The sequence below is a fragment of the Drosophila obscura genome, unplaced genomic scaffold (assembly GCF_018151105.1).
Source record: "Drosophila obscura isolate BZ-5 IFL unplaced genomic scaffold, ASM1815110v1 contig_17, whole genome shotgun sequence".
Classification (NCBI taxonomy): domain Eukaryota; kingdom Metazoa; phylum Arthropoda; class Insecta; order Diptera; family Drosophilidae; genus Drosophila; species Drosophila obscura.
In genome coordinates, this window is record NW_024542757.1 from 613,976 (window position 1) to 641,033 (window position 27,058).

At 45.3% G+C, this 27,058-nt stretch overlaps 12 protein-coding genes and 2 non-coding genes across 18 annotated transcripts; 8 read left to right on the plus strand and 6 right to left on the minus strand.

Annotated features, from left to right (window-relative positions):
* Positions 1 to 158: 158 nt before the first annotated feature.
* Positions 159 to 247, minus strand: LOC121403909. Its single transcript, XR_005967554.1, has one exon. It is a non-coding gene; the product is annotated as a small nucleolar RNA Me28S-Gm1083 (small nucleolar RNA).
* A 141-nt stretch (positions 248 to 388) lies between these two features.
* On the minus strand, positions 389 to 2,940 carry LOC111078955 (H/ACA ribonucleoprotein complex subunit 4). Its single transcript, XM_022373916.2, has 6 exons — positions 2,833 to 2,940; positions 2,396 to 2,764; positions 2,076 to 2,327; positions 1,570 to 1,844; positions 885 to 1,310; positions 389 to 821 (listed from the first exon to the last, which is right to left on the minus strand). The coding sequence occupies exons 1-6, from the start codon at positions 2,843 to 2,845 to the stop codon at positions 603 to 605; spliced, it is 1,554 nt and encodes a 517-aa protein (XP_022229608.2). The 5' UTR covers positions 2,846 to 2,940; the 3' UTR covers positions 389 to 602.
* On the minus strand, positions 1,396 to 1,534 carry LOC121403905. Its single transcript, XR_005967550.1, has one exon. It is a non-coding gene; the product is annotated as a small nucleolar RNA snoR639/H1 (small nucleolar RNA).
* A 2,162-nt stretch (positions 2,941 to 5,102) lies between the features above and the next one.
* Positions 5,103 to 8,055, plus strand: LOC111078973. Of its 4 annotated transcripts, none has more exons than XM_022373944.2 (3): positions 5,247 to 5,338; positions 6,553 to 6,965; positions 7,754 to 8,055. In XM_022373944.2, exons 2-3 carry the CDS (start codon positions 6,647 to 6,649, stop codon positions 7,855 to 7,857), a joined length of 423 nt encoding a protein of 140 aa, XP_022229636.2. In that variant the 5' UTR covers positions 5,247 to 5,338; positions 6,553 to 6,646; the 3' UTR covers positions 7,858 to 8,055. The 4 variants fall into 4 exon arrangements, with proteins under 4 accessions (XP_022229638.2, XP_022229636.2, XP_022229635.2 ...); XM_022373943.2 differs by lacking the exon at positions 5,247 to 5,338 and adding an exon at positions 6,154 to 6,196; XM_022373946.2 differs by lacking the exon at positions 6,553 to 6,965 and having other exon boundaries at positions 5,103 to 5,338.
* A 226-nt stretch (positions 8,056 to 8,281) lies between these two features.
* LOC111078974 lies at positions 8,282 to 8,871 on the plus strand. Its single transcript, XM_022373947.1, has 2 exons — positions 8,282 to 8,436; positions 8,510 to 8,871. The coding sequence occupies exons 1-2, from the start codon at positions 8,421 to 8,423 to the stop codon at positions 8,776 to 8,778; spliced, it is 285 nt and encodes a 94-aa protein (XP_022229639.1). The 5' UTR covers positions 8,282 to 8,420; the 3' UTR covers positions 8,779 to 8,871.
* A 76-nt stretch (positions 8,872 to 8,947) lies between these two features.
* LOC111078971 (NADPH:adrenodoxin oxidoreductase, mitochondrial) lies at positions 8,948 to 10,986 on the plus strand. Its single transcript, XM_022373940.2, has 4 exons — positions 8,948 to 9,247; positions 9,663 to 10,035; positions 10,097 to 10,268; positions 10,337 to 10,986. The coding sequence occupies exons 1-4, from the start codon at positions 9,036 to 9,038 to the stop codon at positions 10,984 to 10,986; spliced, it is 1,407 nt and encodes a 468-aa protein (XP_022229632.2). The 5' UTR covers positions 8,948 to 9,035.
* On the minus strand, positions 9,019 to 9,555 carry LOC111078975. Its single transcript, XM_022373948.2, has 2 exons — positions 9,416 to 9,555; positions 9,019 to 9,358 (listed from the first exon to the last, which is right to left on the minus strand). The coding sequence occupies exons 1-2, from the start codon at positions 9,519 to 9,521 to the stop codon at positions 9,270 to 9,272; spliced, it is 195 nt and encodes a 64-aa protein (XP_022229640.1). The 5' UTR covers positions 9,522 to 9,555; the 3' UTR covers positions 9,019 to 9,269.
* Positions 10,987 to 11,118: 132 nt separating the features above from the next.
* LOC111078972 (UPF0605 protein GA14893) lies at positions 11,119 to 12,299 on the plus strand. Its single transcript, XM_022373941.2, has 3 exons — positions 11,119 to 11,204; positions 11,278 to 11,692; positions 11,749 to 12,299. Exons 1-3 carry the CDS (start codon positions 11,161 to 11,163, stop codon positions 12,262 to 12,264), a joined length of 975 nt encoding a protein of 324 aa, XP_022229633.2. The 5' UTR covers positions 11,119 to 11,160; the 3' UTR covers positions 12,265 to 12,299.
* Positions 12,300 to 13,669: 1,370 nt separating this feature from the next.
* Positions 13,670 to 17,866, plus strand: LOC111078937 (F-box/LRR-repeat protein 6). The gene is given in 10 exon segments (XM_022373889.2): positions 13,670 to 14,036; positions 14,538 to 15,254; positions 15,256 to 15,432; positions 15,498 to 15,708; positions 15,775 to 15,950; positions 16,017 to 16,157; positions 16,218 to 16,385; positions 16,446 to 16,678; positions 16,750 to 16,884; positions 16,947 to 17,866. Coding segments are annotated over 9 exon segments (2,157 nt in total). The 5' UTR covers positions 13,670 to 14,036; positions 14,538 to 14,549; the 3' UTR covers positions 17,158 to 17,866.
* A 27-nt stretch (positions 17,867 to 17,893) lies between these two features.
* Positions 17,894 to 18,727, minus strand: LOC111078940. The gene has a single exon (XM_022373893.2). It carries the CDS (start codon positions 18,567 to 18,569, stop codon positions 18,108 to 18,110), a length of 462 nt encoding a protein of 153 aa, XP_022229585.1. The 5' UTR covers positions 18,570 to 18,727; the 3' UTR covers positions 17,894 to 18,107.
* Positions 18,728 to 18,827: 100 nt separating this feature from the next.
* Positions 18,828 to 22,384, plus strand: LOC111078938 (WD repeat-containing protein 48 homolog). Its single transcript, XM_022373890.2, has 9 exons — positions 18,828 to 19,214; positions 19,301 to 19,520; positions 19,587 to 20,581; positions 20,645 to 20,749; positions 20,810 to 20,949; positions 21,016 to 21,211; positions 21,287 to 21,481; positions 21,548 to 21,653; positions 21,724 to 22,384. Exons 1-9 carry the CDS (start codon positions 19,173 to 19,175, stop codon positions 21,765 to 21,767), a joined length of 2,043 nt encoding a protein of 680 aa, XP_022229582.2. The 5' UTR covers positions 18,828 to 19,172; the 3' UTR covers positions 21,768 to 22,384.
* LOC111078939 (protein Vhl) lies at positions 21,820 to 23,121 on the minus strand. Its single transcript, XM_022373892.2, has one exon. The coding sequence runs from the start codon at positions 23,018 to 23,020 to the stop codon at positions 22,454 to 22,456; it is 567 nt and encodes a 188-aa protein (XP_022229584.1). The 5' UTR covers positions 23,021 to 23,121; the 3' UTR covers positions 21,820 to 22,453.
* A 423-nt stretch (positions 23,122 to 23,544) lies between these two features.
* Positions 23,545 to 24,312, plus strand: LOC111078941 (trafficking protein particle complex subunit 2-like protein). Of its 2 annotated transcripts, none has more exons than XM_022373896.2 (5): positions 23,545 to 23,653; positions 23,708 to 23,877; positions 23,937 to 24,024; positions 24,082 to 24,165; positions 24,218 to 24,312. In XM_022373896.2, the coding sequence occupies exons 1-4, from the start codon at positions 23,621 to 23,623 to the stop codon at positions 24,163 to 24,165; spliced, it is 375 nt and encodes a 124-aa protein (XP_022229588.1). In that variant the 5' UTR covers positions 23,545 to 23,620; the 3' UTR covers positions 24,218 to 24,312. The 2 variants fall into 2 exon arrangements, with proteins under 2 accessions (XP_022229588.1, XP_022229587.1); XM_022373895.2 differs by having other exon boundaries at positions 24,082 to 24,161.
* Positions 24,313 to 24,410: 98 nt separating this feature from the next.
* Positions 24,411 to 25,283, plus strand: LOC111078943 (cuticular protein 47Eg). The gene is made up of 2 exons (XM_022373897.2): positions 24,411 to 24,837; positions 24,909 to 25,283. The coding sequence occupies exons 1-2, from the start codon at positions 24,826 to 24,828 to the stop codon at positions 25,251 to 25,253; spliced, it is 357 nt and encodes a 118-aa protein (XP_022229589.1). The 5' UTR covers positions 24,411 to 24,825; the 3' UTR covers positions 25,254 to 25,283.
* Positions 25,284 to 27,058: the final 1,775 nt, after the last annotated feature.

Consider the following 27,058-nt stretch of genomic DNA (forward strand, 5'->3'; position numbering starts at 1 on the left):
AAAGAATGTTGAAATCATTCGCGACACTCACCTTATGATTTAGCTGATATTCAGGCTCCGGTTAGGTCACTAATTTCCCGAAGCTGAAAATATTTGCATATTAATATACATACATCATAAATATATTGGTAAAGGAAAGCTCAAAGTTGCTTGCTTGCTTATTCATTCAGTAAGACCAATCTCGCATTCAACAGGAGAAGTTTCGTTTTTCAGATAGGGGCGAAAGCTTAATGCTCATCATTTGGCAGCAGCAAAAGCAGAGTTTGACGGAACCTTTAATCAATTGGAAATTGAACTTACCTTTACTTGGATTTCATGTGTGGCTGCTCACTGAAAAGCTAAACAGAACTGAACTACTGGGGAATATGATACACGTGGGGCTGATACAATAAAATGTATAAAATTTATTGCATTGCGAATGTCACCTAAATGCATTTGTAACTTGTTTGCATTTCTAAACATAAAAACACTTGTTTATATAGACAGACTCCTCTTTAAGCTTAGCCACTAAGAAAATTGGTTCAAAATAATAGCTAGAGCTCTACAAAAAATCGTAGAGCTCTCTAGAAAACCTAATCCTATAGGAACATAACATCCTATTCCTATTCCTCTTCTCTGTCCCTATCCTTATCCTTCTTCTTCTTCTTTTTCTTCTCCTTCTCTACTGGCTCCACATCAGCCGATGCCTCCTGCTCTGCTGCGGGGGCCTCTTCCTCGCCCTTGTGCTTCTTCTTCTTCTTCTTTTTGTCAGATTTGGCAGAAGAATCTTCAGCTCCTGCTGCCGTTGCCGTCTCCTCGACACTGGAGGTGCTCAGTTTACGCTGGAAAAAGTACTTCAAAAGTAAACAACATGAACACCATGCCAAGTAATATATAATCCTCACCTTGGACGGTTCGTCCGAGCCATTTGAGGCGGTGTCTTTGACTGGTGTCTGTGGGGCCACTGCCGCCGCTGGCTTCTTGGCATTGTAGTCGACAAAGCCGGTGAGCCATTCTTTAGGTGTGTTCTCATTGGGCCTGCCAAACTTATCCAACTTGCCGGCAGCGACGAGTGCCTTCTTGGCGGAAGCCTTGGGACCCAATCCCCACTTGCGTGGATATATGTCGCGCTCCATTATCACTCGCTTAATCTTGGCCACAACGCCATGATCACACGACGACATGGTGGCCGTGGTCATCAGAGCAATGGCCAGGCAAACAGCCTCACCCTTGGTCGTGCATATGACAATCTCCTGATCGATCTCAATGCCATCCTCATAGCGCAGGACACCAGGCAACATAATCTTAGCGCCATAGCACACAGCATTTACCTAAGAGAAGAGTCAGACGTCAGCACAACGATATGCAAGTTGGGTGGGTGCCAAAGATGATTTTGATTTTGTTCGGTTTTGGAAATGTAGTCTGAAATTTCTTTATCGAGTGCGCAGGCAAGGGCGCTGCCCAATATACACACATCAGCACATTTACTGTTCCCAATCAAAGTCACAGACACTTATGGGGTGTACGGGAGTCTGCCGGCTTAATATCATGGGGTAGGAATCATGTATAGAGAGCAGTCGGAACACTTACCGAACTGTCCTTCATTATGATACGCTTGTGGTTGACCAGCAGACCCTCCAACGGTTTGATCACACGACGCAGCATGGACTCGTCCTTGTGGTTCTCGTACAGCCACATGGCATCGAGGACGTCATGCATGGTAACCATGCCGTCGCCCTCCGATTGAATGCCCGAACGCACTCGACGCAGTTCCAACATTTGACCGCCGACGCCCAGCACTAGACCCAGATGGACGCACATGGTACGGATGTAGGAGCCGGCCTCGCAACTAACCCAAAAAACACCTAAACGTGAGTAGGGCAGAAATGGCAAGTGGTGTGGTGTTGGGACGGTGGGAGGGGAGAGAAGATACAGAGATGTTTTAACTAATAACTGTGCATTTGCGTTTAGGGGCAAATACTGAGATTTTACTGTACTATCCGAAGCGTCCAGTACGTCCCTGCCATACAGATTCATTCAAGCAGCGACGCACAGGCTTCGAATGAATTTAAATACAAATAAAACAAAAAACTTACCCATATTGCGACTCTCGTCGTAGTCCAACAGTTTGCTGTCGTACACTGTTCGCACTCGGAGCTGACGCTTGACGGCCGAGATTAGTGGGGGACGCTGGAAGAGAGCACCGCGCAGCTTCTCCAAGCCCTGACGCACTTTGGCCACCGATTCAACAGCACCATGAAGCTTAAAAATAGCCACATACTCCTTGCCTGCACTCTGTTGCGACTTGACTAGCCGCGTGGCGCGGTCGATGCATACAATCAGGCAACCTGCCGAGCAGAACACACACGTGCGTTGGTATTTTGAGGTTATGTTGAGGCCCATGCGCATCGCTTACCTGTAACCTTCGGATCCAAGGTTCCCGAATGTCCCGTCTTCTCTACCTTGAGAATCTTCTTAATCCAGGCCACCACCTCGTGGGAACTGGGATTCGAGGGTTTATCGAGATTGATGAAGCCCGTCTTCATGTACTCTTTGATATCGCGGTTCAGTGGCGAGGAGCCATGTGCCAGAGGCGTGTAGTGATTGGACCGAATATTTAGTTTGTCGAAGTTCTTCAGAAGCAGCGGCCATTGCGATGTGTCGAGCTCCGCTATCTTCGACGAGGGTTTTATTTGAAAATTACCCTGCTTTTGTAGCGTGCCAATGTCGTCGGCATCGACTGGCTCTTCCTTGATCTTCTTCTTTCTCTTCTCTTTGCGTACGTCTGCAATGATTCGCACCGTTGCGTCTTGTAATCCTAGCCCTTGGTTTAGTTATAACTTTGCTACTCACCAGCATCGGCCATTTCTATTTTATATATTTTAACTTAACTCGAAATCTTTGCACTGTGCACGCGGCGCCTGGTCGAAGAAAATGGACGGTTGCAAACACGTGTTGCCGATGGCGACAGTGTGACGGCCCTCCGAAATATACCAAAATATACCGCCTCATTTTCAAAATATACCAAAAAAAAATATCGAAGAAAAAATGGACTTAACCCACTTAACACCCCTCTATTTAAGCAGTGAAACCATTCAATTAAGACACGGTAAATTAAACTATTTGCATATTCTTCTTATAGCTGCATCCTATTCTTTACTTATAAAACAAAAATGACCACCGACATATTTCACCTGTAGTGCGGAAAATATGTTAAAGTTATATAAATTTCGTGGAAATATTCAATACCCCCTGGTCGACAATGGGTTAACGTTATATTTTATTGATTGAAATCGTATTTCATAATTTTGATATTCAGTTTAATATTACGAGCTAGTTGGCCCTCTCAGGCTTAAACAAATAATTTTATCCGATAGATACATAAATTTTCTACAAGATTGGCAAGTTTTCAGAACTATTTTTAATCGGATTGTTTAGATAATAGGGTTCAAACAAAAACGGCCAAAGCATAAAACGTAAATGTTGACTAACTGTGACGTCAGTGTTGTTGGTCAACCAAGTTTCTTCTATGCGTATAGGCTTTTGTATACCCTATTTCCTTTAATTGCTGTTAAATTTGTTGTTCCAAGCTGCGTTAAAACATTAATATTGTATTTTACCTATGTTTTTTACCTATAAATGCACATGTTTCTGTTTTATATATACATTTATCCTGGTTCTGATAGCTATTATTGGAACCCATGAGCTGCAAAATTTCGTTAATATCTTTCAAAACAGAGACTTAGTAGTTTCTGCATAATTTGGAGCCTGAAATTACAAACAATATCTGAAGTTCATAATATCCATTTTCCCAAGGTATGCAGATTGTTGCTCATTCCGTGCCAAAGTTGCACAACAGTGCTGCTAATTCATTTCCCCATGTTGCTGAAATTTTTCCCATACAAATCAAATGTATCATACGGGAACGCGTATGGAATGACGCATCAATGAATCTTTATTCCATACGCGTTCCCGTAAGATACATATGATTTTGTATGGGAAAAATGTCAGCAACATGCTGCCACACCACGAAAATGAGGGGAAAGTCTACACAAAAACACTCTATTCTCCACTGAAATTTTGCAAAGTCTCCTAATTTTGCAAAGTCCCCACGAATTGAGAGCAAATTTTGCAAACTCTCCACGAATTGAGAGCGAATAATATCGATATTTTTGTGCGCTAAATGAGATTGGCGGTCATTTTCAAATGTACATATTTGGAAAAATAAATATTTCACTTGATTTGTTTTGTCGAGTGGGACTGAACCTCAGAAACCGAGAAAAAAAATAACTTAGCCCCGCTCTATTTAATCAGGTAAGTAACCAGTAAATATCAACTACAAAAAAATTAATAATTAATAATCATTTGAGCCCGATACTATTACGATAGTATTGATTGTTTTTTTTTCAAAACATTCGACGTTGATATTCCTCGATATTGATATTCCGTTTAATATTACCAGCTAGCTGGGACTCTCAGCCCTAAAATATAATTTTATCCGATAGATACATCAATTTTTTAAGAGATTGGCAAGTTTTCAGAAGTCCTTTTTATTGGATTTACAATTACAAACAATATCTAAAGTCCATAATATCCATTTTCCCAAGGTATTCAGATTTGTTGCTCATTCCGTGCCAAAGTTGCAGAACAATGCTGCCTATTCATTTCCCCATGTTGCTGAAATTTTTCCCATACAATCAAATGTTCCTAACGGGAATAAAGTAACCAAGTCGAAAATACCATTATATACCAGGAAGTTGTTCAAAAATACCAGTATATACCCGAGGAAAAAGGGACTTAGCCCACTTAACGCCCCTCTATTTAATCAGTGAAAACCTTTCAATTAAGCCACGGAAAAACTGTTTTTATATTCTTCTGGTAGATCTTTACTTACAGACAAACATATTACCACGATAACTTTCAAATGAAATGCTTCATAAATGGTCACCTCATAAGAGATGGCAAATTTTAAAATCCGCCACGATTTGAGAAAGCTTGAATCTGTAGACTGCAATTTCGTTGAAATAACTTTAAAATAGAGCTCTGAATTTGCCTGGTGTCCATACCTTGCCAGCAATTTACGCCCTCACGACTCATTTTTGCGTTCAGAGTTCACCGGAACTAGTTCATTTCATTCGTACGTGTAAAGCCAGGCATTTTTGAGATAAACATAAAAAAACAAGAAAAAGAGAAAAGACCAGCTCAGCAGACTCCACCTCGTAGTGCACAGATTCCGGAAGCTTTTCATTCAAATAATATACAATAATGGTTGACCTAACAGACGCCGGCTCTCCGTTCCAGCAATCCATACCCAATCTCGCCTTCTATGTACCGGCTGTTGTTGTGTTTACTCTGGCAGGTGAGAGCTTATACTTCTACCCATCCCCATTAAATCCCTACGCCCAAGCACCACTCCACTCCACTGAAAAGCGGGTCAAAAGACTTTCACCAGGCAAGAAACTAGAATGCCCGCACGCCCCCCAGTCCCGCCCATCATAGTTTTTTCCCCCAGCTGTTTGTTGTTTGAAATTCATTCAGATTTGCCCCCTTAGCTATCGTTTGTTGTGTTCTTATCTGTTGTATTTATGGTTTAGTATGATTTCTCCTGCATTTGGCAAGTCTTACGTGTTCCCCACCTCATGCTATCTAGCCATTTATTCCGGTTTTCTTGCGTACGTAGTCAAAATTGTGTTCTTGTATTGGCTGTCGGTTCGAGTGCGATAAGAGGGTCGGGTCTCGTATCGAGTGATAAGATTCCAATCATTCCCATACTCGTGTATGTACAGTCCAAGGCAGGGAACTGCATGCTCGGCGGAACACGTGTAGGGACTTGATGTAATCCCTGTTTTATTTAGCACTGTTTATCCCAATGTTTAATCCTCTAGTTTTCAATGCATGCTTTTGTTGGCTTAGACGTGTGTACAGTTGTACCTGTACCTGTGTCCGGGGGGACTGATAAGCGTGGAGGACAGACTCAACTCTCTTATCGCCCACCCAACCTATTTTTACCGACTTTTTTGGACTACCTTTGGAAAAATATGCTGACGAAGGCGCGAAAACGAAACGAAAAGCGCAGCGAAAAAACACTACCATATCTCCAATAAGAATGAATTATAAGCGACTGATTACACACGAGTGTCAATTTCTTTATATTACTTTTAATATGATTTTTAGTGACCGCTCAGTACTCCTGAGCAGCAGAAGCAGCCGCCAGCACGTAAGCCAGTGGCGGTCAAGCGTCCAAATTATTACCAAAAAAGTTTCGTGTGTACTGGGAGGAATTGGAATTGCACATTAAATCGAATTGGATTATAAATTTGAATTAAATCTCCGTCTATACCGAAGAAGACCGACGAACTATCAGACGCGAGCACGAGGAATGCTTCCGTTGAATTCGCGGGTTTTGTTTGCCACGTTGAACCCCTCCATTTCTTGTTGCTGTTTGCTGTTGTGTGATTTTTTGTTTGCCCTAACACCTCACCCACAGCGTCGTAAACTTGCGTTATTCCCCCCAGTAATTACACTCGAGGCAACTCAATTATTTTAAGATATTGTAACCCTTCACCCCTTCAGACGCGAACCGTTAAGGCTAGGCCCAACCCCCACCCACAGCCACAGACACAGCCACATAAACCAAGTGGGCCCACACGTGTGAATTGAGCAGAGAATGGCAGAGGATCCACTGAATCAGCAGGCATTCGCCCAGGATGTGGAGGCTGCGGCGGCAGCCGGTGGTGGCAATGGGTTCGCCGGCGCAGAGCCAGGCCATCCCGACTTCAAAATGCCCAGCCCCGATGAAATCTGGAAGCTGGTCGAGAGCATGGATGGCATATCGGATGCAGAGCGCGACGAGCTGCGCGAGAGCATATTCAATCCAAAGCCGCCATCGCCGGAGGACTTTATGCGCCAGTACGGACAGCCGGGCCACAGCTCTAGGGAATATATGATATTCTTTGTGATGTTGGCCCTCATTCTGCTCGTCTTTGGTAAGCAAGCGGACGACACTAAACCGACGACTGAAACTGAAACTTAAACTGCAACAGAAACAGAACAACCTATCGGAACGACCTTTCGGTCTACTCCAGCACCATAGACGGGGGGATAGGTGATTCGGTGTGTAGGGTGCCCTGTCAGAAAACTCACACACAGATATGAGCCATTGGCTAGCATGTTTGCTTTGCTTTATAGGCAGGCGTTCGATTTTCGATAAGATAACTCGAATCCACCACGGAACAACAAAATTTACAGCAGGCGACGAACCATCGGTGTGGCCCACGCGTTGACAGAGACAGTGTTGGATCGGTACCCATGCCGGCCAGCGGGCAGAAGTAGACTCAAAATTCGGAATCCCTGTGTGGTTAGCCTGTAGTTCCCTCCCCCACCATGAGTTCGATTGTCGGCGAGGAGTCGGCGGGCATCGTCGAGCAGCTGAAACAATCTGTGGAGGCCATTGTGGCCAAGACAGGACCCAGCAGCAAATTCGCACAGGATCTGGTTAAGAAGATCGGCGATATGCAGAACAAATTGGAGTCCCTCACCGAGGACGATCGCCGTCTGTTTCTTGCGGAAATGAAGGGCAAATTCCAGGAGACCATTGAACGAATCGAGCAAAGACTGACGCAGCACGCAAACATCGCTCAGACATACTCTAGTTCCATTGTGGCGGCTGTGATATTTCTCCTCATCTCAATAATTGGTCTCGACTCATCCTCGATCCGCCCGCTTGAGAACGATCACTAACCGCTTGCCTTTCCTCCCTTCCCTTCCATTGCAGCTCTCTTTGGCTACAAGCTGTACAAGTCGCTGACGGAGAAGGAGCTCAAGAAGCAGGAGAAATTGAAGACCAAGCAGCAGAAGAAGGCAAAGAAGTCGAACTGAGTGTGGCTCTGGATCCCCCTCACCTGGCCACACACACGCACACACTCACACATAACATATACATGTGTAGATTCTTCCGGAAATATATCCTTTTCCATCTGTTAATCAATATATAAAGAGTCCCGGCCCCCCGCTCCCTGTAAATGCAAACAAATTATCGCGTACCAGTAAACGTAATAAATTAATTATTACCACATAGTTTTATAGAGCAGTTTTAAAATGTCATGGAAGGTTCCATTATGGGTAACGGGTATCTGCATTAATTACCATTATAAACGCCATTAAACCACCAAGGAAATCATGTCGTGACAGTGTTTACCTACCTACCTACCATCCTCCCATCCGCAAACTTGTTGCTGATATTACGGCCAGACTATTTCGGTCGGGCATGCTTTTCGAATTCCGTCTTCGGTTGCCATGGCAAGTAAACAAATCATTTTGTTGTATCCCTTTCCATCGAAACGAACAAAATAGTAATATTCAGTCGTCTCAGTACACTTCAGTCTCTCCGTTCGTTAGTCTGATTCAGACGTGTCGGCAAGCACTTAAAACAAAAATACACAATGTCATACTCTAGCCGTAAGTATCCATAGCTTATTGATGTGCAATATTGTCGTTTTATGGCTGCCTACATTATATTACTATTACTTAGGCTTTGGTTTTGATTTCCATCTGCCCGATGAGGGTTGGTGCTATCCCAAGGACGATATGTTCTTCCGCCGTAGTGCCGAGTGGGTGCCTTTGGAGAGCGCTGGTGTGGGCCGCTCATTTGCCAACACGAACAGCGTGATCTATCCACGAATCACTGGCATGGTGCCGCGCTATGGCGGACATGTTCCGGGCGAGATTTTCAAGGTTGGCACCACTTACGGACGCGCCACAATCGACGCCAAGCGTTGGCTGGCCCTGCACCGCGAATAAGCTTACTCAAATCTCTCTCGAATAGTCAAATTAGCTGTGTTATGCTTTGTAAAGCACCCCCCAATAAATATTGTTCTGCGTTCAAACTATAAATTTCGAATTGACCGCGCCTTGCCTCAGGGTTGCTCTGACATCGAAATTACCTTCCTGCACCGATTGCAACCGCCGATTGGCCGAATGTGCCCATTCACGATTACAAGGCGAAAACGTAAACAAACCAAAGAAAGAAAGCGACAAAAGTACTAGACGACGACGACATGACCTTTAATTTACTGAATATCTGTAGGCGTGGCTTTCACGCGAGTCCTGCAAGACAACAAATAATCCAGAGTGGGACGCCCACCAAACGGATATGCATTGTGGGCGCCGGACCCGCCGGTTTCTATGCGGCCCAGTATCTGCTGAAGCATCTGGGCGACTGTGTTGTGGATATTGTTGAGAAGCTGCCGGTTCCCTTCGGTCTGGTGCGGTAAGAGGACCCTTAGGCTATCCTATCTAGAGGTGGTGGTGGTGTTGAATACGCCGTTTCCGAATCCGAAAAGGGGCCCCAAGACGGAGCGCAAAATGCCATTCAAGTAGCCTGTGAATACGAGTACAAGGATTGTCGGGATAACAACGCAACGCTGAGAGGACTCACCGCCGACTTGCTCAAAGCTCCATGCGGGGCTGGCCGCTACAGTGGAAAGACAAAGCCCAAGCACAAAGAAGCAGGCGAGCAGCGGAGCGCAACGGATCGTCCACATCTTGGTGGTGGCACACCAACGAGACTGTGCCAGTCGGCCGGGCCTCAGATGTTTTTATCTAAGCGTGGTCGCGTGTGTCGGGCAAGCAGTTTGACACTTATCGACTAATGACATGTCCCATTATGCAAATCGACATTCCAGCTTTGGCGTTGCGCCCGATCATCCGGAGGTCAAGAACGTCATCAACACCTTCACAAAGACGGCCGAGCATCCGCGTCTTCGCTTCTTTGGCAATGTCGCACTGGGTGCAGATGTGAGCCTGCAGGAGCTGAGGAACCAATACCACGCCGTGCTGCTCACCTACGGCTCCGACCAGGATCGGGAGTTGCAGCTGGACAACGAGCAGCAGAGCCATGTGATATCTGCCCGCAAGTTTGTGGCCTGGTACAATGGACTGCCGGGCGCAGAGCAACTGCAGCCAGACTTGAGCGGCCGCGATGTGACGATTGTGGGCCAAGGCAATGTGGCTATCGATGTGGCACGCATGCTGCTCAGTCCCCTAGATGCACTCAGAGTAAGACAATTGAGTGGCCTATAGGTGTTCGTTATACTCACACACGCTCTGATTTGGGTAGTCCACAGACACGACGGAGTATGCCCTGGAGGCACTCTCACGCAGCCAGGTGGAGCGGGTGCATCTGGTTGGTCGGCGGGGTCCTCTGCAGGCCGCCTTCACCATTAAGGAGCTGCGCGAAATGCTTAAGTTGCCCAACGTTCAAACACGCTGGCGCTCGGACGACTTCTCGGGTAAGAAATCGGGCTATCACTTCACGCTATGCACCACTGACCTGACCACAACGTTTATTTGCTTCCAGGAATTGCCAACCAGGTGGAGCAGCTGCAGCGTCCGCGCAAGCGACTGACGGAACTGATGCTCAAGAGTCTAAACGATCAGGGAAAGGGTTCATCGTCGGACTCAAAGCAGTTTCTGCCAATTTTCCTGCGTGCCCCAAAAGCCATCGCTGAGGCCGAAATGGAATTCTCCGTCACAGAACTCCAGCAGGATGCCGCAGTGCCCACAGCTGCCATAGAACGCCTGCCATCGAATTTGATTTTGCGCAGCATTGGCTACAAGTCGAGTTGCGCTGACGCCGGCATTAGCTTTGACGACCGACGCGGCCATGTTCGCAATCGAGAGGGTCGCGTCCTGCAGTTGGATGCGACAGGCAGCGTGGATGCTGGCCTGTATGTGGCCGGATGGTTGGGCACTGGCCCAACTGGCGTTATATTAACCACAATGAGCGGCGCGTTTGCTGTGGCCAAGAACATCTGTGACGACATAGCAGCCAATGCCCTGGACACGAGCTCATCAAAGCCTGGCTTCGAGGCGGACGACAAGCGTGTGGTCACGTGGGACGGCTGGCGGCGCATTGATGATTTCGAGATTGAAACGGGCAAGGCAAAGGGAAAGCCACGCGAGAAGATTGTCAGCATAGCCGAAATGCTGCAAGTTGCCGGTGTATAACGAAATCTTTTCACTTTCCGAAACTACCTAACTTTCAGGGATGTGTCAGGTGCCTCGCCTGATTGTAAATTATTGTTAATTCCATGCCCATTATTAAACAATTGTAAATTGCTTTAAGTAAACAGAACATTTAGAAACCAAAATTTGTTGTGTAAGAATAATTTGGTCGCCAGCATGATGAATGATACCATAACGCCGGAGCCGCATTTGGTGCCAGGGTAAGCTAGCAGGTGCGCACACATCAGGACTGCTGTCTAACGACTGTCTACTGTCCATTGTTGGGGCGCGCAGGTACACCGGCCACTGCACCCAGAACCGAGACCGCGTGGGCAAGACATATGGCAAACAGACGCACAAGCTGCTCATCGACCCGTGCATCTACCATGCACCGGAGTTGATCGTTTTGCCCATCGATGCCAAGCATGGACTCAAGGATTATCCCACGGAGCATGAGCTGAAGGTGCTGCGTCGTCGTGAGGAGCTCGTGGATGCTGTTTACCGGCATCCCATACTTCCAGGATATGCCGGCTTCGTCCCAAATATGGCGAGTCAGACTGGTAAGCGCTATGTGGCTGCTGCCTCGGCGGGTGTCGCCCAGCATGAGACCCTGATGGAGCTATATCGCTGCGAAAATCGTACACTTCGTCATCGCGATCTCTTGGAAAGCGGCAAAGGTCTCTTCGAGCGCAAGCTGAATGAGCGTCTGGTGCGTACTGTAACCCCATAATATAATATCTCCCCCTGAGTGCGTTCTTCCCTCAGCTCCCGCAAGCCAGATACCGTTCCCCACTCATTCCCGTCACCGGTCGCTCAAAGGGCGTCAAGCCTGGCGAGTGTCCGCCCAAGGTGGAGAAGCTGTGCTACAGCAAGTTCACGTCGCCGCACTTCCTGGAGGATGACGACGACGACAAGTTTATAATTAATGGCTATGCCGCTCATATACCCATGGCCGTTACCCGATTTGGCGAGTCAAACCAGGTGCTAACACATCGTGCCCTGTGCAGCTTCTCGGACTACATGTACAAGAGGAAGCGCGACATTTGGTGCTGTGGCCAGGACTTGACCAGGCCGGCAGTCACTTGTCCGCCGGTGGGACACTTTGTGATTTATCACGACGACATCGGCATGGTGCCCAGCTACGCGGGTCATGTGCCGGGAGAGCTCTACAAGTTTGGACGTACCTATGGCAAGACCACAATCAACGCCAAACGCTGGCTAGAAATTCATAAGGATCTTACCGGCCTGCCAGAGGTGTCGAATCTTGATTACACCTATTAGTTAATATAATTAAATTAATATACGTATGCTACAAACTTGTAACGTTTATCTTGTGTATTTGTTTTAGGTCAATATTTGTTTTAGGAAATAATTAATTAAAGGAAATAGGGTATAAAAATATCCATACTACAGGTTGAAAAGCAACAAGTGCTCAAATGACGTAACAATTCATTCTCAATTACGTTTTGTGTTTTTATTTTGTAATGACCTGAGTCTTCAAAGTTAGACAATTTTGTAGAAAATTTATGATTTCAGATCAGTGGGTTTTTATATACAAACACCAATATAACGAAACTTGAAGAGTTTTAACGCAGTTCTGGTGAAACATATTTAAACACAGTATTATTTTCCGCGGCTTAACTCAAGTTGTTCGCCTGCTGGTTTAGTGGGTTAAATGACGTTTCTGAGGTTCCAGTCACACTCGACAAAACAAATCAAGTGAAATTTTTATTTTTCCATATATCAATATACTTTTGAAAATGACCGCCAAACTCATTTAGCGCACCAAAAATACTGACAATTTTCGCTCTCAATTCGTAGTGGTTTTTCAAAAATTTTCTCTCTTTTCCGAGGTGACTTTCCCCTCCATTTCGTGGTGTGAGCCACATGTTTTGCGTATGGAATGAAGATTCATTGTTGCGTCATTATCGTTATATTATCAATGGATATTTTTTGATACTCAGCGGACTTGTGAAGAAAAATATTCGGCACTATTTTCTTGTTTCATGGTCGCGCGAACATTTTTTTGGACTTTGCCCAGAAAACCACCCCAAATGTTTACAGAAAATTTCGAACGATTTGATTGGCTGAAAGTTGAAAACGCGTAAGGTAAACCGTTACTTTTGTAACGGATTTTATATCGAAAAGTATTTTTGGGGTACAAAAAGAAAATATTTATTATTAATGATAGGCCGTCTGCCTTAGTGGTGGCCAAGTCGGATCTGGCGTGGATATGGCCAAATGAAATTGGCGGACACCCAAGATAAATATAAATGTACAATTCTCAAATTTAACAAGATCCAACTTCAGTACCTAACTTTCTCTGATCACATAAATAAATATTTCTAAAAACAGGAATGGGCTTGGTTTGGCTCATTTGTTAACCAAACAATTTTATATAAAATCATGTATAACTAAAGCAAGTAGTAGCTTACAATAATAGTAAAAATTGTCCGTGGAGGTAGGAAATTTTCCGAAGCTCTCCAGCTTGTAGCTGTTGACATTCTCCAGGCTAAAAGGTATCCGGGCCAATTTTCCGACGTTGTCTCCTCATTAATTGGCTTGAAATGCAAATAATTCCCTTTTACCAATAAATACTAAAACTATACCTAAATTTCAACCAATTTTCATAGGTAGACTGTAACGCGATACTATCATGATAGTCTCAAAACCATCGATAGTAAATACTATCGATAGTGCCCTCTTTGGTTTGACACCTCTATTGCCACCAAATTCCACAATTTTGGCATTAATTGTGTTTAAGTGTGTGTTTAATAAGCCAATTGTTCTCCATGCCGTGAGCAATTGGTATCCAGTGCCTCAAGCGCTTGGCAACAATGTAAAAGCCGCAGTTTTGGCATCGCAAACGGGTAAAATTTCCACGAAACGCTACAGGAAAAAATCTTTAGAATCGAAATCGGACAATTCAAACACACACACATAGTGCCGTGCTGTTCACACACTACAGTTGCAGTACAGTACCGCAGTGCGTGCGAGCGAGTCGAATAGTCGGTCGGAAGATAACATTTGTGTACCTACGTCTCTTTCAAGTGGTGAGTTGAATGAATGCCGATTATGCACCCTGCACGCAAACGGGGCGCCCAGCATATGAGTGCAGCGATCAAGTGTAGTTTTCCACACTCACACACTGCAGTGAACCCCCAAGATAGGGATCAGAGATTCTGAAAAATCCCTTGGCATCTCTGAACGTCCATTGAGATAAGGTGTTTGTGTTTGATTTTTGGTGGCGGGAAGTAAGCTGGAGCGTGCGCACAGGTCACAAACAAGTCGTTGCGAGCCGACCCCAACTTGTTTATGGAAAGCGAACAACGAATAAAAATAAAAACAAAAAAATATATGTGTAATTTGTTGTAGCAGGTGAGATTTACGAGTGCATATTGTGTTCGGAGAGAGCTTTTTGAATGAGAACGATAATAAGAATGGGAGCGCATAGGAAACGGGGAAAAGCCGCCAAAATGGGTTCAGTTTATTGTGCATCGATTTTCCCGGTCGAAATATGAAAATTCGTATTTACTTTGAATATTTAATTGCAGAACATTTTAACGATGAGTGAAGAGGTGGCACCAAGCGTTGAGGGCACGAAAATGCCCGAGCAGGATGGCCTGAAGGAGAAAGCTGATGAGTGCTCGAGTGCGCCGTCCACCAAGGACTCGGAAGGATCCTGCAGGGACATGAAAGCGTCGGCTGGGGATGCGAAAAGTGTGCAGCTGCAGAAGGAGCAAAGTCCAACAGATAGGGAGAAATCAACTACGGTGGATATCAACACGCTGACTCCATCGACGCCTTCACACACGCCGCCACAGTTGCTGGCTACCGAAACGGCAGCTACAGCGCCTGTCATACCAGATAATATATTGTCTCCTCCAAAGTCAGAAACACAAACTGATGAGACCAACACGGCCACATCGACGTCGTGTTCACCAGCTTCCGATGGCCAGCATTCGCCTGTGGGGGAACAGCCAGCGCCGGCCCCGAAGCAGGAGCAGCAAGAGGAGGCATCGGCGGTCAATGGCTCTACACCAAAGTCGGGAAAGCCGCTGGCCACAGCGCTAAGCAACAAAAAGCTCAATAAGTCCGCATCCACGTCACCGCGCGCCTCCCGATCTCGCAAACCAAAGGCACTGCCTATGTACGAGAGCGAGATCAGCGACAACAAAGTCGGCATTAAGCTGTGCATTAAAAAATCGGATGGCGTGGCGGGTGCAGACACCACGCCGTCAGCAGCATCGCCTCCCGTCCCCGTCCCTGTTGGCTACCAAGCCGGCACGCAAGCGCGTTCGCAAGCCGAAGCAGCCGGACAGCGACGAGAGTGAATGTGAGCCGCGAAAGAAGAAGGTCTCGACGAGCAGTGCAGCTGAAGCAGTAGAGGGAGAAGCAGTCGAACAGAGTGCCTGGGCTGAGAGGCTTCCTGCGGAAGTCCTCTTCCGAGTAAGTCAAAAGCGCTGCAGACGATTGAAAAAATTAACTCAATGAGATTTTGTTTTTAATTTTAGATTTTCGAACACGTTATTGAGAAGGACGGCTGCCTGCCCACACTCTTCCGCCTGGGTCGAGTTTGCTCTCTGTGGCGGCGGGTGTCTCTCACCCCCTCACTGTGGCACACAATGGACCTAACTACATGGATCAAGGAGAAGTATCGCACAGAACTCAAACTCAAGTGGTTTGTGGATAACCGCTGCAGTGCCTGCACCGAGTTGAATGTTTGTAAGTGACCAAAAACCACAAACCTGAAGCTTGTTTTTTAAACGCGAGTTTTTCTTTCTTTTGTAGCCAACTGGAAAATATCGGACATATCCATCAATTGCTTTCTCACCAAGTTGGCTGCCGGTTGTCCGAACCTAACTGGTATCACGCTGTCCGGCTGGAAAGGATTCACCTCAGACAATTTAACCTATTTGGTGGACAACATGAAGAAACTGGAACGGTTAGACTTGAGCTCCATTAACGTAAGTTGAGAGGATCAGGCTTCGGTAGGAAACAAAGCTAAATCGATTTTTCTGACTTTCATACAGCTTGAGATGAATGCCAGCAAGACCGCTGTGGGCATGATCTCTCTGTGCAATGCGCTTCAGACAATTGGCAGTCGTCTAACTCATCTCCACTTGGCGCACAATCGTCTGGCGGGTATACCCCAGATAGTCGGCGTACTGTCGGTGCGTATATGCAGTCTCCCCCAATCAAAGACTCTGGTAATTCTAAATTGTACATTTCAGGCACACTGTCCGAATCTGACGCTATTGGATCTCTCGAATGTGACCACGCAGGCCACATCTCACGGCGTGCTGCACATTGAGAAACTGCAGCATGGCTGCCAAAAGTTGAAGGTTCTGCGGGTGACCAACTCGCACATCACACCAAGCACAGCCGGAATGCAGGAGATTGTAAGCTTGCACATTTAGGCTGGTCTCAAAGAAGATAATCTAGGCTTTAAATATTTGTAGATGGACTCCCCTGGCTTTCCCAATCTCGAAGAGCTCTCCGTGGCTGCAACTACGGATGAATCGCGCATCATTTGCGATGATCACCTGCAGCGCCTGCTGAAGAGCAGCTCCAAGCTGAAGCTGCTAGATGTGCGCAACTGTACTCGGCTGACGCACGAGAGCCTCATCCGGTTACCAGCCTGGGACATAAAGCATTTATACCTCTCAGGCTGCTCAGTTACGCGCGATGTGGGGTAGGTTCAATCCTCGTAGTTTCCACAGCTTGAGCTTTACTATTCTTTCTTCTTGTGGTTTGGTCCTGTAGGTCGGGTCTGGAACTCATTGCCTCCAAGTGGGCGCACAGTCTCATAGAACTGGATCTGGCCTGGGCAAACGTGCAGCAGCCAATAGACAATGCACTGCGCGCCCTTGCCGAGAAGGGGAGCGAGTGCCCATTGGCGTAAGTATTTGGAATTTCGACAACAACATTTTAGAAAAATCTCATTAATTTATCCCTTGTAGTCATTTGAATCTGTGCGGCTCGTCTGTTTCGGATGAGGCAGTCAAGGAAATACTCAAAAACTGCGCCAACATGAGCTCAATAAACCTGGCTTCATGCCGTGGACTGCCACGCGGTGTCAAGCGTCTCATGCAAGGAGCGCAGCAGTTGCGCGAGCTGCGCGAAGTTCTTGGGGTGCAGCTAAAAGACAGCCGCAGCAGTGGGAGCAACTAATCCGGATCCAGTCAGTGTGCCAGTTCACACATCGGTTTTATTGTTGAGCAAGCGGGCCACATTTAAATGTAATTTAAATTGTTGCTTCCCACTGCACGCAGACGAGGCGATTTTGTTGATTTTGTAATTGTAGTCCGCGGAAATATTGCAATATGAACGATCAATTGCAATATGGCTTGCATCTTCCAATTATGCTTATCTTGTTTATAGGCGGTAGTGTGTAATAATTGTACTAGTTTAGTATTCTAGGCGATCCGTTCTCTTTCTCCACCCGAAACAAGAAAGGGTCCTGAGAGACAGAAAAAAAGAGATGGAGACCGCTGCAATCTTTTGTAAATGCAATATGTATTCATAATTTAGTTGATTCGAATTTTTTGTAGAACGGCGAGTACCAACCACTTGCGAGGACGATTTAATGATTTTTTTTTTATGTATACATAAACGATTGAATTCATTATTAGTAAGTCCGACCATTGTGTGTTTGTAAAGTATGTACGTATACAAGATTCTAGAGTAAGTTACCATACAAATTGATTTATTAACCATAAAGATAGTAGTCGTCAATTGAAAGTCGATAAATAAGACAATTTGTAGAATGTTTTTAACCCCAATTGAAATGTACATATTGGCGATTGAGAGCGCTCTGATTGAATGTTTTCAATATTAACCATTAATAAATGCTATACCACACATATATATTAATTAACACAATTCAATTGTTAGGCATTATTTGTAGTTAAGAGAAGGCAATTAAAGGTACATTTAATTTATAATAAACGCAAACATTTTCAATCTCTATTGTTTGTATTGTTGCTTCGTAGCGAATCCCCATCATCCCATTCCTACCATCGAAAAAATCCAAAGTTTCTTTGAGTTTAATATATGTATGTATAATTTTATTCAAATATGCGGGCCACATCTACTCGTCACATATCGGAGTCATCCATCCTTTAGTTTTTCTGCAGATTATCAATATCTTTAATGTATTCGGTGCCAACCTTGACAATGGCGGCGCCGGTTCCCAGACCAACCAAGGTGGCGAGAATAGCATTATCCTCAGCAAGGGACGATTTTAGCAGGGCCCAGGCAAGCACAGAACCCATACTGAATAAAACTCCACCGAGGGCCGCATACGCCAGGCGCTTATTCGTCTTGACGTCCTTCAGGTGAGGACGGCCGTAGATGTAGAAAGACGTGCCTACCGCAGACGAAATCAAGAACACATTAGTAAGGTCCTTTTTCGGCAACAGTCTGGGCACAATCTGCGGGTTCATAACATTGAGCGAGAGTGCTCCGTAACTGACAAGACCGTGTAGTGGTATGTAGTAGTTGAACACGTTTTCTTTGGTGAGCGGCTTCAAGCCTATTTTCTCGCATAAGCTGCACGCGTCGCTATTTTGTCCACTGGCCATTTTTTTTAATGCAAATGCAAATTCAACGTTGTAATTAATATTCCGGCGATGAAAGTCGGAAAGTCTTCTTCTTCTTCGTTATATAAAGATTAGCGTTGCCAAATGAGGAAAGTCAAGTTCTAAATAGATTGCCGGTTCATTATACTGCTAGTTTTGCCAATTTATAACAATTAGTTCGGAACTCACGCATGTTTCTTATCAAAAATAGAATTTTATGTCAATTTGTTCTAGTTTTAAGCTAGAAGTTTGGAAAATAAAATATATAAAAACAAGTTTTAGCGAGAAATGTCAACCCTGAACAACAGCCGGCATATATCGAAAAACTTGGTGGCATCACTACCCGGCGCTGGAGAGGAAGGAAAGAATTTAGAGAGAAAGAGAACGAGATAGGTGCGAAAAATTTTGGACTTGGTTGGAAATTCCTAGATTTCGCTTTGTAGAGAGCCAATAATTACAGAATAGACAGCAGCAACACTAAATGTGCGTGCCCCATATGCAGCAGCCATCGATCACAATCGCATCCGCATCCACCTCGTGAAGGCACTTCAAAAATAACACAAAAACACAGCCAGCCAGCCAGCCCATCTCATCTCCGTGGAAGACATGTTGACGCACAAAACTTGTCAGGCACGGAAAAAAATGCAGGTGAGTGGGGAAACGGAATGGCCCAATAAGAACATGGATAGCGGGAAGAGAATTGAGTTTACAATGCATTGCATCGCACTCACCAGGTTTCCTTTGTGATACGAGACGCCGAGGAGAAACAGCATCGGAATGGTGTCAATTCGTTGCAGCTAGATCCAAACAATGGCAAATTGTATTCGGCCGGCCGTGATGCGATCATCCGGGTGTGGAACACGCGCTCCGAGTCCAGCGAGAAGTACATACAGTCGATGGAGCATCACAATGACTGGGTCAACGACATAGTGCTCTGCTGCAACGGAAGAAACCGTAAGTCGGATAATGCATAGTGGGCCAATTATAGTGAATATTGTGTCTAACCATTTGGCCATTCAGTTATCAGCGCCAGTTGTGATACCACGGTGAAGGTGTGGAATGCACAGAAAGGCTTCTGCATGTCGACCCTCCGAACGCATCGCGATTATGTCCAGGCGCTGGCGTATGCCAAGGATCGGGAGCAAGTGGCCAGCGCTGGGCTGGACAAAGCAATATTCCTGTGGGATGTGAACACACTAACAGCGCTAACTGCCAGTAACAACACAGTTACAACCTCTAGTCTGACTGGGTCAAAGGATTCGATCTATAGCCTCGCCATGAATCCCTCTGGCACCGTGATTGTGAGCGGATCCACCGAGAATATACTGCGAATATGGGATCCACGCACCTGTATGCGAAGCATGAAGCTCCGGGGACACACGGAAAACGTTCGCTGCCTTGTAGTCTCGCCCGACGGCAACCAGGTTGTATCCGGCAGCTCTGATGGCACCATCAAGGTGTGGAATCTTGGCCAACAACGCTGCGTCCAGACCATACACGTGCACAAGGAGGGCGTGTGGTCGTTGCTAATGAGCGAGAACTTTCAGTACATCATTTCGGGGAGCAGGGATAAAAATATTATTGTGACCGAGATGCGTAATCCCAGCAACAAGACGCTCGTGTGCGAGGAGAAGGCGCCTGTACTCAGTCTGGGCTACAACATGGACAAGACTGGCGTGTGGGCCACCACCTGGAACTCGGACATTCGCTGTTGGAAGCTGCCCATGTACGACAGGGGCACTCTGAACTCGTCGGGCGGCATGGATGCACAGTGGACGCAAGGTGGCACGGAGCTGGCCTGCATCAAGGGCGGGGCCGCCATCAAGGAGTGCACTGTGCTGAACGACAAGCGTTATATATTAACGAAAGACTCCCAGGATCAGGTCGTGCTCTACGATGTTCTAAGAGTTGTCAAGAAAGACACTCTGGGCCCAATCGACTACGAGGCGGAGGTGAAGAAGCGCAACAAGCAAGTCTACATTCCAAATTGGTTCACAGTAGATCTCAAAACTGGGGTGAGTGACTACCATCATCATCATCACCAGCACCATTTCTCTACATGATATCTCTGATTGCAGATGCCAACGATTGTTTTGGGTCAGGAGGAGGTCGATTGCTACTCGGCTTGGGTGTCCATCGAAGCCGGACTGCCGGAGTGCGTCGATCCCACCACAGAGATAAAGGTATGTGGGATATGAATGTCTGATGGAGTCTCTTGATCATAATTGTCAATTATTGTGCAGATCAACTATGGGAAACTACTCCTGGAGGCACTGCTCGAGTACTGGACACCACCGCATAGCATACCGCCAAACGAATTGGAGCCGGACATGCATGGCAATGGCTACTTTCAGGTGCCCAAACATACACCCGTCATATTCAGGTGAGTCTCTTAGCATTTCAATTCGCTACAAATATGTATTTTCATATTGTGTCCATCATCCAACAGCGAGGTGGGCGGTCGGACTGTCTGCCGTCTGTTGGTTCGCGACGCAGCGGGCGACAGCGAGTGCACTCTTCTACATGAGACAGCACCGCAGTGGGTTACCGATGTGGTGATTGAGAAGAACATACCCAAGTTCCTCAAAATACCGTTCTTCCTGCAGCCCCATCCACAGATGACCAAGCCAGAGCGCACCAAGAAGGTAGAGCCGAATGCTAGGAGTGTGGTCCAATTAATCTCATAGTTAACCCCTGATTTACCTCTCATTGAATCGCAGGATCGTTTGGTGGCCAACGAGTTCATTCAGTGCCGCAAGGTGTGCGAGCATGTGCTCGAGAAGGTGCTCAATGCAGAGACAACCCCGAGCGGGGCCAACGCAAACAATTCCTTGCAGAACAGCCAAAGCGACGGCAACTCGGAAGGGTCGCAGCTGCCGGCTGAGGAACGCATTGAATTATCGTGCAACGATGTTGTAAGTTGCAGTTGGAAAAGGGCATGTAGATGATATATTCTATTCTATTGCCATTGTTTTTCTTAGGTTGTGGATCCCAACATGGACCTGCGAACGGTGCGCCACTTCATCTGGAAGCAATCAACAGATCTTACATTTCAATACAAAACGAAGCAGAACTTCAATTACGATGGTAAGACCATTCGAATTCGATCTAATTCAGACCAACTGAAAGTCCTTTTTGTGTCCCACCCACCCAACAGGTTCGATCGGGGATAGTCTGGAGCGCGTTACGCGCAAGTATTGAACGAAGGGCATGTGATCTCTCTCTCCTAGCCGATTTCCGCTAAATTGAAAGATTTAAGTTTTAGTTTGATTAACCATTTGTATGTATTTTGCAATGTATTCGTAATTACTTTGTCCTGTGGACTAACCATCTAATAAGAATATGTTTAAACATTTATATTTGATGTAAATGCACCCAGCAGAGTGCTATATATATTTTGTTTGCTCTGTTTCAGTGTGTTTCTTGTGTTTAGGAATTATTCAGATATACATATACTTCAGATTCAGACTTAAAAGAGATTAAGTTTGCGACACAACACACAAGTAGATAAACATTGTATGGAACAACATTTACATTAATTATCTGGCATCTGAAAACATTTAGATCTAGAGAATTGCGCATATATGTATGTAATATTCACATTTGTTTTACACTAGGTTTATATAGATATATATAAAATATATATATACATAGAACATATTATATATATCTGTATATTTAAGTATAAGTAAACTGTTAAAAAATACAAAAATCAATGCAATTGTAGAAAATCAACCTATAAAACGCTCTATGCAAGCCAATTTGTACATAAGTAACAAACAAACAAACAAAAGATAAGAAAAGAAGGATGATACAATTGAAAATCAATTAAAGTTATTATTAAAACTATTTGGAAATCAAGCTTGGCTTTCTTCCCTTATGCCACTTTAGATATTATTAATCATCTCACGGACCCGACGCCGTCTGATGCGCGCCGTCCTCGAGTAGGATTCCATGGTGGTCAAGATAACGAACAACTGTTGCTTCAGCGTCGATGGTATCATATAGTTGCTGATCACCCGTCGGGGCGAGTTGCTCGTGCGATTTAGATGGCGCGCAAGCAGCCACAAACAGGTGTCCTTGAGCTTGCGCATCGGGAAATGGATGTTCACCTGGCTGCGTACATCGCACAGCTCCTCGGGATGTTGGGGATTTTTTGGCACATATTTTGGAATGGGAACAAATATGCGCCTAGACTTAACGTGCATCCGCTCGCCTGTGTAGTAGTCGCGGAAGAGCCAGGTGTGCGTATTATACGTGTTGACGCGCACCTCCTCGAACGGCTTCAGGCTGAGATACATGTTCTCCGTATCGCGGTCACAAACCCAATACAAATCAACAGTGCGATTCGTTGTGTTACAAAAAAGCACAAAAACCTCGACGAGCTCGGCGGCTGGTGGAGGATGCAACGCTTGCGGATTGCCACGGTTATTATGTGCAATCTGCAACGCCATCTCCAGCAGGGTGCTAAGCCGATCAGTAATTGCTATGATATCAATTTTTAATGTTTTTCTCCAACCACAATGAGTATAGATAAAATTTTATCAACAGTGTGACTAGCGCTCGAAAATATACTGAAATATACCAAAATATCCCTTCTCATTTCCAAAATATACCGTAAATACAGTATATAGATGTGCCAGTTCATACACTGAACGTGTCGCAGCTGAGTTTTCTGTCCCAGGTCCCCAGGTATTCGGCTGTTGGACCTGAGACGTTCGGGTAGCGGACCTGAGACCATGAAGCAATTATATTCCATGATTTTGATAATCAGTTTAATATTACCAGCCAGCTAAGACTCTCAGCACTGAACATATAATTTTATCCGATTAATGAATCTTTTTCACAAGGTTGGGTAATTTTAAGGACTCCTTTCATTGGATTCTTCATAAAATAATGCTTAAAATAAGGGCTTGATTAGATCGTTGCAAAACTATTATCGAAATAGGGTCTTTAAAATTAAAAAGTGTGGCAGCACCGGACATGTTATCGATACTATCGATACCACTGACTATCAGCTGTTGCGCTGAAAATAAATAAACAAATAAAATAAAATGGCATTTTGTGTTGCAGTTATTGGCAAAGATGTAAGTGTAATTCGAACTAATTAATGACTGTGCTTACATTTCCAACATTTAAAGAATGCCCCGATGTACCTGACCACATCCGATATGGAGCAGGAGCTGGACCTGCAGTACCATGTACACGCAGCTCTCGACGTGGTGGAGGAGAAGTGTCTGATTGGAAAGGGAGCGCCCGAGTCCAAGGAACTCTACCTGGGACTTTTATACTCCACAGAGAATCATAAAATGTAGGTACACCCGTCTGGTTAGGGGCGTAAAGGCTAATCGGTATTTTCACTGCTTTTAGCTATGGCTTCGTCACCAATTCCAGGGTGAAATTCATAGTGGTCATTGATTCCAGCAACGTTGCTCTGCGCGAGAACGAAGTACGGACGGTAAGTACTAGTCCCCCAGATGGTAGACCTACTGATGCCACTTTCAATGCATTCCAGATCTTTCGCAACCTGCATATCCTCTACACAGATGCCATCTGCAATCCGTTTTACATTCCGGGCGAGTCCCTGACATCCAAGTGAGTCTATCCATACGTTGTTTAGACTTGTACTCATATCCGATTTCTTTTTGCAGAAAATTCGATCGTGCCGTGCAAAAATTAATGAGCGGCAACGCATAGCTTTAGATTAGAACAAAACGGGCAATAAAGTAAATTATTTATAATCAAAGAAGAGTGGTTCAGATTGATGTATGACGGGGGCGGCTGCCAGGAGAGCTGTGTGGAGCGTGGGTTGTGGTGTCAAGATGGCCTTGTCCACGCCCCAAGCTACTAACGTCTATATTTACACAAAAATGCGCACAATATTGAAACCGGTTGAAAACAAGACGAACAAATTTATTAAAATGCTAAGTTTTTTTTTTGACGAATATAGAGAATTAATTATATGTAGCTTTACACTATTTGTAGTAGTCGAGATATGTATGGTTGATGTCTGCGTCGCAGACACATCTTCCGCCTGTTTGGGTTTGGGTCTTGTTATGAATTTCGGTTGGATCTTTGGATAAGCGGCAAACGTGTATTTCTGATTATCATATGCATAATTAGTGGAATTTAAAATCCTATACGTCAGACGACACGACCTGAACTTGGGCTTATCGCCGCAGCATTAGCAGCATATAAAAAGATGCCAGAAGTTCCATTTCGATATCAGTAAGTCTATTCAAGTCTTCGAGCAAACACCATGAAGTTCATCGTAAGTGGCTACAAAATCCGAACGATCCTAGCAGGATAATCGCTAACTTGTTCTCCGATTCTTCGAAATAGATTGCTTTCGCCTGCCTGCTGGCTGTGGCCTACGCCAACGAGGATGCCAATGTGCTGCGTAGTGATGCACAAGTTAACGTCGACAGCTTCAAGTACGCTCTGGAGCTCGACAATTCAGTAAATGTCAAACAGGAGGGTGAACTCAGGAGTGGAGATGAGTGGGTGGTCCAGGGAAACCAGGCATGGACATCTCCCGAGGGTGTGCCAGTGGCCATTCAGTACGTTGCCGACCAGAACGGATACCAGGTGATCTCTGCCAACCCCGCTCTGCCAACCTCTCCCCCAATCCCAGAGGCCATCCAGCGCTCTCTGGACTGGATCGCAGCCCACCCCCCTAAGGAATAAGCCATGTTTACCAAAAAATAAAAGCAGTTAAAAGTTAAATTCAATTTCGAACTCATTTCACCATCCACACTTCCACGGAAGGATCGATCAGTTTGCCTCTCGGCTGATTGCTGTTTGCTGATGGAAAAGACTGAAAAATGTGATAATTCAAACGCAACTAATTAGCGGACACAGAAACGAGTTTCCCCAAATTAATGCGTAGCCCCCAACAAATGCCAAGGTCAACGAGATAATCAAGAGAAAAGCAAAACAGGAGGAGACACATTTACATATTTATGCGACTTTAATATTTGACTTTTTGGCCCTGAACTTGAGTTTTGAGATGCTCGGACCCACAGTGAAAGTGATGTCACTTTCTATGTCGTCCATCAGCAATGCAGAGGTAAAAGTATACGAAACTTTTGGGCGAACCTCGCTACCAGAAGATCTCAGACTCTGCTCGGAAGTGGCAGTTCTCTTGCCCATGAAACGCAGTAGCAAACACACAATAAATATTACGAGTGCGACGATTATTTCCCAGCCACGAAAAACACGCCCATGGGGTTACTTCCCATATGACGACGAGTGAATAATTTGGACTTGTATTCAAACGTGTAATGAATGTATTCTTCGCATTCACCCAGTTTGGCAATCCGACCTGAGACTTGATCCGCTTGGGAGATGCTGCGAGAGACATTTAAGTTTAGCAACGATATCGAATCACGTGATCACGATATGGGATGGATCAGTGGAGCAGGCAGGGCAGCCTTATTGTTGTCATAACTTCAAATGCAAATGTTAAGTTTTATCGCCTTTGACAGCGATCCGATGAGATGAGATGAGAGGAGTGGAGTGGAGGGCCTCGAGGAGAGCGTTTAGTGTACTCGTTTGATGCAGATGCCACTGCAATTATGACGACGGGCAAAGTGAATGCCTCCATCAATTATCCGGCTGCCTGAAAGAAACTCTGGGCAAAAGTGGTCTTGGCGACGATCAAGGCTAGACATCGCCGCCACACAAATGTCAAAATAACATTGAAACTCTGGCGCTCCGGTTACCGACTCGACTACAAAGAAGAAAAAAAAAGCCCCCAGTTGATTCTGGCGCTCTGCGGCTAATCGGTTGGGAAACGCAACATGAAAACGCTGACAGACTGATACTGACGAATCGATGTCGGCGCCTGTCCGTCAAGAGATCGTCAGGGAATCATCTCTTTGAATCTCTCACATGCACATCTCCCCCGGCTGTTGGCAATTAGTAATCTGTGGCATTTTGAGTTATTGGCATCATAATTTATATGCTAATTAATTAATAACCATATAAACAAATGGTCAATGTGTCAAAGTGACGTCAACTTAAGGCGTCTGCTTTGGCTGCCGCTGTCATAATTGGTAAACAGATTTTCTTTGGCTTTCCTCAATTTCCCAAATACCTCTGCTACGTATACGTGTACGTATGTATGTATGTATGTATACTCGTACGTATATTTGTGGAAATGTGTGTCACATGAATAGACATTGAAGTAGCTGAATGTATAAATCAATTTGCATATTATTCGGTCATTTAACGAAAGCGAAACACGATAATGAAGCTGATTTAAATTTAAATAGGAAGCAGAACCGCAAGAGACAATAAAATTCGAATCGTTTATAAAAATGTGTGTTGGCACTACGTTCGCATGTTGTGTTTCCCCACCCCTCCTCCTACACCACCACCATACATACATATAGCACTGATAAAAACGAGAGCGAAAGTTTGTGTTCGAATTATCTCACAGTGCATATGCGTACATGGGCATAGGGAAAGAATGATACATACTACATTTG

Bases quoted from the DNA above. Each gene is read 5' to 3' on its own strand.
- LOC111078971 (XM_022373940.2), top strand. From the start codon at position 9,036: ATGACCTTTAATTTACTGAATATCTGTAGGCGTGGCTTTCACGCGAGT. The intron at 9,248-9,662 runs GTAAGAGGACCC...TCGACATTCCAG, and splicing joins GTTCCCTTCGGTCTGGTGCG to CTTTGGCGTTGCGCCCGATC. The intron at 10,036-10,096 runs GTAAGACAATTG...TGATTTGGGTAG, and splicing joins GTCCCCTAGATGCACTCAGA to TCCACAGACACGACGGAGTA.
- LOC111078973 (XM_022373944.2), top strand. From the start codon at position 6,647: ATGGCAGAGGATCCACTGAATCAGCAGGCATTCGCCCAGGATGTGGAG. The intron at 6,966-7,753 runs GTAAGCAAGCGG...CTTCCATTGCAG, and splicing joins CCTCATTCTGCTCGTCTTTG to CTCTCTTTGGCTACAAGCTG.
- LOC111078955 (XM_022373916.2), bottom strand. The intron at 1,845-2,075 runs GTAAGTTTTTTG...ACTCACGTTTAG, and splicing joins CGACGAGAGTCGCAATATGG to GTGTTTTTTGGGTTAGTTGC. The intron at 822-884 runs GTGAGGATTATA...TACTTTTTCCAG, and splicing joins GCTCGGACGAACCGTCCAAG to CGTAAACTGAGCACCTCCAG.
- LOC111078975 (XM_022373948.2), bottom strand. From the start codon at position 9,521: ATGTGGACGATCCGTTGCGCTCCGCTGCTCGCCTGCTTCTTTGTGCTT. The intron at 9,359-9,415 runs GTGAGTCCTCTC...TCGTATTCACAG, and splicing joins GAGCTTTGAGCAAGTCGGCG to GCTACTTGAATGGCATTTTG.
- LOC111078972 (XM_022373941.2), top strand. From the start codon at position 11,161: ATGATGAATGATACCATAACGCCGGAGCCGCATTTGGTGCCAGG. The intron at 11,205-11,277 runs GTAAGCTAGCAG...TGGGGCGCGCAG, and splicing joins GAGCCGCATTTGGTGCCAGG to GTACACCGGCCACTGCACCC. The intron at 11,693-11,748 runs GTGCGTACTGTA...TTCTTCCCTCAG, and splicing joins GCAAGCTGAATGAGCGTCTG to CTCCCGCAAGCCAGATACCG.
- LOC111078938 (XM_022373890.2), top strand. From the start codon at position 19,173: ATGTTGACGCACAAAACTTGTCAGGCACGGAAAAAAATGCAG. The intron at 19,521-19,586 runs GTAAGTCGGATA...TTGGCCATTCAG, and splicing joins CTGCTGCAACGGAAGAAACC to TTATCAGCGCCAGTTGTGAT. The intron at 20,750-20,809 runs GTATGTGGGATA...ATTATTGTGCAG, and splicing joins ATCCCACCACAGAGATAAAG to ATCAACTATGGGAAACTACT.
- LOC111078939 (XM_022373892.2), bottom strand. From the start codon at position 23,020: ATGGCGTTGCAGATTGCACATAATAACCGTGGCAATCCGCAAGCGTTG.
- LOC111078940 (XM_022373893.2), bottom strand. From the start codon at position 18,569: ATGGCCAGTGGACAAAATAGCGACGCGTGCAGCTTATGCGAGAAAATA.
- LOC111078941 (XM_022373895.2), top strand. From the start codon at position 23,621: ATGGCATTTTGTGTTGCAGTTATTGGCAAAGAT. The intron at 23,654-23,707 runs GTAAGTGTAATT...CAACATTTAAAG, and splicing joins TTGCAGTTATTGGCAAAGAT to AATGCCCCGATGTACCTGAC. The intron at 23,878-23,936 runs GTAGGTACACCC...CACTGCTTTTAG, and splicing joins TCCACAGAGAATCATAAAAT to CTATGGCTTCGTCACCAATT.